Below are 9,308 nucleotides of genomic sequence, written 5' to 3'. Positions count from 1 at the left end.
TCGGGTTTGGACAGGGGTTTATAGATTGGGTTAGATTGGTGTATAGGTCGCTGAGGACCTGGGTTCAATCCCAGCTCTAGGTCACTGTCCGTGTGGAGTTTACACATTGTTATGGGTGAGGCGTTTTCAGAACCCCAAAATGTATCATGGAGTTCAACCAACCTCTCCCTTTAATGGATTTGTTGCTTTTCCTAGCACACGGCTTTTTCCCTAGTTGTGGGATTACAATTATGGACACGTGGGTTTTTAAACGCAAAACACTGTTTATTCCATGAACTCAACTTAACATCTTAAATAAACATTGGATCTCTTAACACCCTTTACTTCAAAGATAACTCAGAAAATGTTGGAACAGTAAATAACTCCTTAAAATGTTCCTTCAAACCTCCAAGAGACTTAACATCTTTAAACAAAATCACATCAGGTTAAAGGCTTTACTTTAAATCACCCAAATGATCCAGAGATAGTCTTTCATGGTAGAGATCCAGCTCACTGCAAAACACAGACACACACCCAGCTCTTTTCAAAACTTGCAGCTCTCTGGAAACACACAGACACACACACACTGCTTTTTAAACTGAAACTAAAAACCTGCAAAATGGCTGACCTGAGCTCAGCCCCATCCACTCTCTGACATCACTGTTTTCTTAAAGGTACACTGCTTAAACATCAATGTCTTAAAGATACCCTCACATGATACCTCCCCCCAAGAAAAAAAAACCCATCAACTTCAAGATGGTTTCATTTTTCACTTTTGCACCATCAACTAAGAAATGCACACAGTAAAAATACTTTTACGTTTCTTAAAAGAACAACACATGCAAACAGGTATAATAATAGAGGTCATTTTTCTTTGTTCTTCTTCCTCCAACCAAAATCCTTCTCAATTGACAGTATCTTTGAACAATGTCTCTGCACGATCCATCCATTCCTCTACTCCTCGGCATTTCTCTTTAGAATCAAATACTTTAGTTCAATCTGACCACAGAGTCCCTTGCAGTTCTCCAATACAGGAACATTGGTGATCACAGCTTTCAGGCAGTCAAATGCCTGTTGAAAGTCCGCTGTCCATTGAATTTTTTTACGTTTGTTCAGCAAGTCCATCAGTGGAGTAATCACGCCACAAATCTTTTGCACAACTGTTCGATCAAATCCACTCATGCTAAGAAATCGCATTATTTCCCGTCGTCTTGAGTATAACAGAAACTCCGCAACGAAAGTGATTTGGGCTTCTCCAAGTTCACTTTCGGCTAAGTTCATCACCAACCCGCCTCCTGACGTCAATCGAAGAATTCCATACGATGTTTTAAATGCTCTTTCCATGTCTGGAAGCAGATTGTCCCACTTTCTCCATGCAATCCTTCAATGGTGGGACAGGATAAGAGTCCGTTCTTGTAACTGCATTCACCTTTCTGTAGTCCACACACAACCGTTGGGTACCGTCTGGTTTAGGTACCATCACTATGGGTGAGCTCCATTGGCTGCAACCCACTTCAATTATGCCATTCTTCAGTTATGTCAATCTCTCTGTTAACCTGTGCCAATTTAAAGGGTTAAGTCTATTTGGATGTTGTTTGATAGGAACAGCATTTCCCACATCTACATCATGTATAGCCATTTTAGTACTTCCCAATTTATCTCTACAAACTTGCCCATGTGATATCAATAACTCTTTCAGGTCAGTTTGTTTTTCCTCTGGAAGGTAACTTAACAATTCATCCCAATTTTTAAGAACATCCTCATTTTCCAATTTAATTTGAGGTATGTCAAATTCACAGTCATCTGGATTTGGTTTGTCACTTTGAGTTAGAATCATTAAAACCTCCTTTTTCTCTTCTTCCCTTTCAAAGTACCTTTTAAGCATATTCACATGACACACTCGGTGAGTCTTCCTACTACCTGGTGTTTTTACCACATAATTCACCTCACTTAATTTCCTTTCAATCTGATACGGTCCACAAAACCAAGCTTTTAAAGGCTCCCCTACCACTAGTAACAACACTAAAACTTTATCCCCACTGGCAAAACTACAAACTTTGGATTTCTTGCCCTCTACCCGTGTCATCACATTTTGTGCAACTTTCAAATGTTGTCTAGCCAATTCACCTGCTCTATTTAATCATTCCCCAAAATTTGACACGTAATCCAATAGTGTAATTTCCGATTTCTCACCCACCAATTTTTCCTTAATCAATTTAAGTGGTCCTCTTACCTCATGACCAAAAATTAGTTCAAAAGGACTAAATTTGGGAGACTCATTAGGTGCATCCCTAATTGCAAACAATACGAATGTGATTCCTTTATCCCAATCCTCTGGATAATCTTGACAATACGCCCTCAGCATTATCTTTAATGTCTTATGTCACCTTTCTAATGCTCCCTGCAATTCTGGATGGTATGCAGTTGATTTAAATTGTTTTATTCCTAAGCTATCCATAACTTCTTTGAATAACTTTGAAGTAAAATTTGATCCTTGATCCGATTGAATTTCTGTGGGTAGTCCATATCTAATAAAGAATTGAAGTAACTCCTCCACAATCCTTTTAGCTGTAATATTACGTACTGGAATGGCCTCTGGAAACCTAGTAGACACATCCATTACAGTCAAAAGATATTGATTCCCATTTATTGTTTTAGGAAGCGGTCCTACACAATTGATTAGGACCGTTATAAAAGGTTCCTCAAATGCTGGAATGGGTATTAAGGGCGCTGGTTTTATCACTGCTTGAGGTTTCCCTATCACTTGACATGTGTGACATGATTGACAAAATTTAACTACATCTTTATGTAGTCTAGGCCAATAAAAATGTTTCTTGATTTTAGCTTGAGTTTTCCTTATTCCCAAATGACCTCCCCCGGTACCTCCTGTACAACTCGCAACACCTCCTTTCTATACCCTATCGGCAATACTACTTGATGAACTTCTGCCCACTTTTCATCCGCCTGCAATGAAAATGAAAATCTCTTATTGTCACAAGTAGGCTTCAAATGAAGTTACTGTGAAAAGCCCCTAGTCGCCACATTCCGGCGCCTGTTCGGGGAGGCTGTTACGGGAATTGAACCGTGTTGCTGGCCTGCCTTGGTCTGCTTTCAAAGCCAGCGATTTAGCCCTGTGCTAAACAGCCCCTGCATATGTACAGGTCTCCATTTTCTCATCAAGACATCATTTTTACGATAATAACACTCTGGTATACTCTCAGATTCCTCTTCCGTATATGCTTTCTGATATATCCGTTTTATTTCTATATCTTTCTGTTGTAACTCTGCCAATATTCCTGATCTAAAAATATCCGCCTCATCCTCCACCTGTTCTTGTTCTTTTTCAACCATCTGATCAAAAATCGTTGCTGATAATTGCACTTCAACTTCATCTTCACCCCTTGATTTCTCCTCTTGTCTTAACCTGTGACTTTGCGACCTTGTCACTACACAATCCGGACAAATCCCAGGATATTCGTCCTGCAACACTTCAGTTGACTGATTTTCCACTGGCTTATCAACCACAGTAGGGATCACTCCCACCTGCGATCCAGCTATATCATTACCCAAGATAAACTGTATTCCTGGACAAGATAGTTTATCTATTACTCCTACGACCACTTCACCACTCTTCACTGGACTTTCCAACCTTACCTTATATAATGGAACACTTCTCCTCTCACCCTGAATTCCACATATCACCACCTTTTCTGGCAACATTCTTCCCAAACTACATATTTCCTCATCTCTTAACATTAAAGATTGACTAGCCCCTTTATCGCTTAAAATTGTGACTTCTTCACCTGCTCCTCCTGATACACATGAGTAAACTTTACCCACACAAGAAAATTCTTTAAAGACATCTGGCACCGTCTTAACAATTACTTCTTGAACAGGCTGTACAATCGTTTGCACCTCCTTTGCTTCTCTTGGGCTTTCCTTTATCACTCTAACAAACCCCACTGTCTTATCCTGTTTTACCACATCAGCCTTCTCAGTGCTTTTCTTCAACCACCAACACTGTGACTTTCCATGGCCTAGTTTATTACAGTGAAAACATTTGAAACTTTTCATTTCTTTTCCACCCTCCTGGATTTCTTTTTAAATCTGAGGTACACTCTCTTTATTGTCTCCCATCAGATCACCTTTACCTTTACCACTTGAGTATTTCTCATGTCCCCAGTTTCTATCCCTCACCGGCTGAAACTGATGTCGGAAACCAAGCTTTGATTTATGAACTAATTCATAATCATCAGCCATTTCCGCTGCTAATCTCACAGTTTTAACCCTCTGTTCTTCCACATGGGTTCTCACTACGTCAGGAATTGAATTTTGAAACTCCTCCAAAAGTATAATTTCTCTGAGAGCTTCATACGTTTGGTCTATTTTCAAAGCCCTTATCCACCTATCAAAATTACTCTGTTTGAGCCTTTCAAATTCCATGTATGTTTGACCAAATTCTTTCCTTAAATTTCTAAACCTTTGTCTGTAAGTTTCAGGCACTTGCTCATATGCACTTAAGATGGATTTCTTCACCTCCTCATACGTTCCAGATACCTCCTCCGGTAGTGATGCAAACACTTCACTAGCTCTACCTACCAGCTTTGTTTGAATCAGTAACATCCACATGTCCTGTGGCCATTTCATTTGTTTAGCTACCTTCTCAAATTAAATGAAAAAGGTTTCCACTTCCTTCTCGTCAAACCTTGGCAATGCTTGGACATATTTAAATAGATTCCCACCAAGCCTTTGACTATGACGCTCTTTCTCACTATCCTCATCACTATCCTCCAACTGTACGTGTCCCTTTACGTTTGTCAATTTTAACTGATTGTTATGTTTCATGGCCATTTTCTGAAGTTCAATGTCCCTCTCTTTATCTTTTTCCCTGATCTGTATCTCCCTTTCTTTTTCTTTTTGTTCTGCTAGGGCTATTTTTTTTCTCCTTTCTTCTCTCTCCTTTTCTTTTTCCTCTCTCTCTCTTTCTCTTTCTTTTTCCTCTCTCTCTTTTTCTCTTTCTTTTTCCTCTCTCTCACTCTCGTATTCCAGCAGCTTTAATTCTTTCTCATGTTCCATTTGTTTAATTTGCAACTGAATTTTTGCCATTTCCAATGAGTCAAACTCTATCTCAGGCAACTTTAAATGCTTAACCACCGCCATAATTATCTCACCTTTTCGCATTTTGTCAGGTAACATTAACTGCAATGTTCTTACCAAATCTGACAGTCTGCTTTTCGTTTCTGTCCGTAAAGTACTACGTGTGACATTCTCCACCCCCAAAACCTTCCGAGCCTCTGAAAGAGCCATTGTTCACAACACTCTCCCCACTTAAAGTAAAATACCCCACCAGAAAAGCAACAATCCTTCACTGTCTTTAAGTTCACCAAAGCCAATCCAATAGATAGACTTTTATCCCCCTCGAGCCCCCAATTGTTATGGGCGAGGCGTTTTCAGAACCCCAAAATGTATCATGGAGTTCAACCAACCTCTCCCTTTAATGGAGTTGTTGCTTTTCCTAGCACACGGCATTTTCCCTAGGTGTGGGATTACAATTATGGACACGTGGGTTTTTAAAGGCAAAACACTGTTTATTCCATGAACCCAACTTAACATCTTAAATAAACATTGGATCTATTAACACCCTTTACTTCAAAGATAACTCAAAAAATATTGGAACAGTAAATAACTCCTTAAAATGTTCCTTCAAACTTCCAAGAGACTTAACATCTTTAAACAAAATCACATCAGGTTAAAGGCTTTACTTTAAATCACCCAAATGATCCAGAGATAGTCTTTCATGGTAGAGATCCAGCTCACTGCAAAACACAGACACACACCCAACTCTTTTCAAAACTTGCAGCTCTCTGGAAACACACAGACACACACACACTGCTTTTTAAACTGAAACTAAAAAGCTGCAAAATGGCTGACCTGAGCTCAGCTCCACCCACTCTCTGACATCACTGTTTTCTTAAAGGTACATTGCTTAAACATTCATGTCTTAAAGGTACCCTCACATGACAACATTCTCCCCGTGTTTGCGTGCGTTTCACCCCCACAACCCAAAATGTTCAGGCGAGGTGGATTGGCCACGCTAAATTGCCCCTTAATTGGAAAAAATGAATTGGGTGGGGAAAGATGCAGGATGCCTCGTGCAAGGGGACGGGTTTAACGGCAGTGTTATTAGCACCTCTCCCATTTTCGCAGGCCAGGTACTCCACAAACCCGGTGATGGTCTCATCATCAGAGTGTGGAATCAGTGCTGGCAGCGTTTTAAGATGGAGGGCATTTCACTATGGGCGCCGATATGCGACAATCATTGGTTTGTTCCGGTGAGATTGGAGTCCACGTTCAGAACCTGGGAGAGGGTGGGGATAGAGTGCTTTGGGATAAATGTTTGTGGGGACGGGGAGTCTGCGGAGCTAGGACAGGTGGAGGAAATGTGTTTTGGTACCTGCAAGTCAGGCACTTTATCAGAAAGGAACTGGCTACGTTTCTAAATCTCCAGCCCCGGTTACAAGAATCTGTCTGGGAACGAGATTGGGAGGATAGGATCGCGGCCATATACCGGGAACTGATGGAGAGAGAGGGGTCATCGGTGGAGGAAATAAAGCAGAAATGGGAAGAGGAGCTGGAAGGGGCATAAGAAGCTGGGCTATGGAGTGAGGCCCTGCGAAGGGTAAACTCGTCCTCTTCATGTGCGACACTATGTCGCACTCAGTTTAAGGTGGTGCATAGAGCTCATGTGACGGTGTCAAGGATATGTCTGTTCTTCACGGGGGTGGAGGACAGGTGCCGGCAGTGCGCAGGTGGTCCGGCAAATCAGATCCACATGTTCTGGGCATGCCTGAAGTTCTGGGAGGCCTTTGCGAGAACCATGTCGAAGATTCTAGGGGTGAAAGGTGGCTCCAAGCCCGTGGGTGACAAAATTCGGGCTGTCGGAAGATCTGGGAGTGCAGGAGGGAGAGAGGCTGTCGCGTTGGCCTTTGCATCCCTGATAGCCCAGAGGCAGATAGTGTTAGGGTGGTGGGACCCAGAGCCGCCTAAAGCAGAAGGGTGGGGTGACCTGGCGGAATATCTGCACCTGAAAAAGATCAATTTTGCTATTAGGGGTTCAGAGGAAGGGTTCTTCTCGAGGTCGTGGTTGTTCGTCGACTTCTTTCAGGAATGGTAAGCTGTTATGGGGGGTGGGGTTGGGTGGTGGTGGGATTTCCTTTTGGGTATTATAGTTAGAAAAAGGGCAGGTGATGTGGGTTGGGATATAAGGGTTCTTTTTTCAATTTGGAGTTTGGTTTGGCGGCAACGGTTATTGGTGCTGTGTGTTGTTTGTAAATAACTGAAAAGATCTTGAATAAAAATATTTTTAAAAAAGACTTCTTTTCTCATATATTATATATTCCAGCATTCTCCATGGCCTGCAGTTCCCTATTTTCTCTTTACTGTTACTCCTGCTGCCAACCAGGAAAGCGTCAGGAACGGCGGTGCATGTGCAATCGGCCCGCACTGCGACCACTGGCACATATACAACTATTGCTGACACCTTTCTGGTCAGTGGGTGTCTAGAGCGTTGGTAAAATTTTAAGTACACTGAAGACTACAAAGAACTGTTCCAAAACTACCTTGTGCAAAAGGTTTGTTGATCAAACCAGTGGCGGGGAAAAGTTTGAAAAGTTTCAGGCAGTAAGTTGTGCAGCTGCCAATGCCTTGTGGACCAAGCTCCTGTACAACCTGACTAGCTCAGTTCAAAGTTTAAAAAAAAAAAAAAAATTTAGAGTGCCCAATTATTTTTTTCCAATTAAGAGGCAATTTAGCGGGGCCAAGCCACCTACCCTGCATATCTTTGGGTTGTGGGGGCGAAACCCACGCAAACACGGGGAGAATGTGCAAACTCCACACGGATAGTGACCCAGAGCCTGGATCGAACCTGGGACATTGGCGCAGTGAGGCATCAGTGCTAACCACTGCGCCACCGTGCTGCCCTAGTTCAGTTTAAAGTTAAAGGGATTCTCAATTGCAGGATAACGGTGTCCAGCATGATGATGACATTTTTTTAAAGAAGGTAATAAATTGTGCACAGTTCACTGAATAAGAAACTTTCGGACGAGATAGTTTGGGCACAGTTTTTTTTGGCAGCTATGATTTGTTCCATTATATGTTATAGCTGACATATTCATTGGCAGACATCTGGATTTAGCATTTGAGATGTTTCCCAGAAATTGAGAACGGGAAGACTGGAGATTGAGACAGAAAAGATGGTGGGTGGTGGTGGGGAGAGAGATTATCAGGAAGACCAGAGATCATGGTGGGGGAACTTGGGCGAATGGCCTTGGAACGGACTTCGTGCTTGAGCTGGGACATCTCTCATCACAGCAGGAGGGAGTGAGTGACTGCAATTGGCAGAACAAATCTTCCTTGAGGAGCCCCTGCTCCCCCTGGTCCACAAATAGTGCTGTCGAAAGCTTGTGGAGCTGGCAGCTCCCACCTTCCATTTCAATGCTGTTTTTTTCCCAAACCCAGGGAAGCCCACATGGCAACTGGTAAATTTAAATCAGGGGCTGGAATCTCCGGTCCCTCAGCCACGTGTTTCTTGGCAGTGTTCCATTCGCTGGTGGTGGGATTCTATCTTCCCGCCGCTTGTCAGTGGGATTTCCCGTTGATGCCTCCCCATGCCGTTGGGAAACCCAGGGGTGGGGGTGCACTCCAAGCGGGAAAAGAGAATCCCAACAGCCGGAGAATTCCGGCCCAGACTTCCAATTGTAGTGTGGGGCCCTGATATAAATATGCTAATTAAATGCCCTACCTCTCCATGGACATGAAAATTGCTGTTCTGAAATCAGTAAAAGGTGTGTGTGGTGTGTTGGGAACCTATTCCCCAGTCTAAACTTCCTTTTTTTTTCCAATTGAGGGGCAATTTAGCGTAGCCCACGCAGACATGAGGAGAATGTGTAAACTCCACACGGACAGTGACTGGGGGCCGTTAACTTCCTTTTGACCCTGTCTCGCCTCTTGTCAGAGTGAGTGGATAATATTGAGGCCATTGTGTTTCTTCCATCAAACACATGAAGAGAAATAGTAAACAGTGAACATGAACAAGGTAGGAGTGACAAATGGAAACCCATCAAAGAGCAGAGCTTCTTCTGGGTGGGCATTACCTGGAAGAGAAGTGACAGTGAATTAAACACTAATACAAATGCAAAATACTGCAGATATTGGAAAACAGAAAATTCTGCAGATACACAGCAGGTCAGGCAGCGTCTGTGGCAAGAAGTGGAACTAACGTTTCAGGTCTGTGACTTTTCTTTTTCTTTTAATTTAAAGTGTACAATTCT

The 9,308-nt window shown here is 42.5% G+C and overlaps 1 protein-coding gene across 8 annotated transcripts in view; it reads right to left on the bottom strand.

Moving 5' to 3' along the window:
• Positions 1-244: 244 nt before the first annotated feature.
• LOC140428441 (uncharacterized) overlaps positions 245-9,308 on the bottom strand; it is a 49,942-nt gene continuing 40,878 nt past the window's right edge. For all 8 annotated transcript variants that reach the window (XM_072514893.1, XM_072514895.1, XM_072514896.1 and 5 more), the window contains one exon: positions 245-9,131. In XM_072514893.1, coding sequence (XP_072370994.1) covers positions 3,091-4,053 — 963 coding nt within the window. In that variant the 5' untranslated portion in view covers positions 4,054-9,131 and the 3' untranslated portion in view covers positions 245-3,090. The remainder of the gene's footprint in view (positions 9,132-9,308) is intronic.

This window comes from Scyliorhinus torazame, chromosome 8, assembly GCF_047496885.1.
Source record: "Scyliorhinus torazame isolate Kashiwa2021f chromosome 8, sScyTor2.1, whole genome shotgun sequence".
NCBI lineage: Eukaryota > Metazoa > Chordata > Chondrichthyes > Carcharhiniformes > Scyliorhinidae > Scyliorhinus > Scyliorhinus torazame.
Note: the sequence above shows the minus strand (reverse complement) of the source record. Positions and strands in the feature narration are given on the sequence as shown.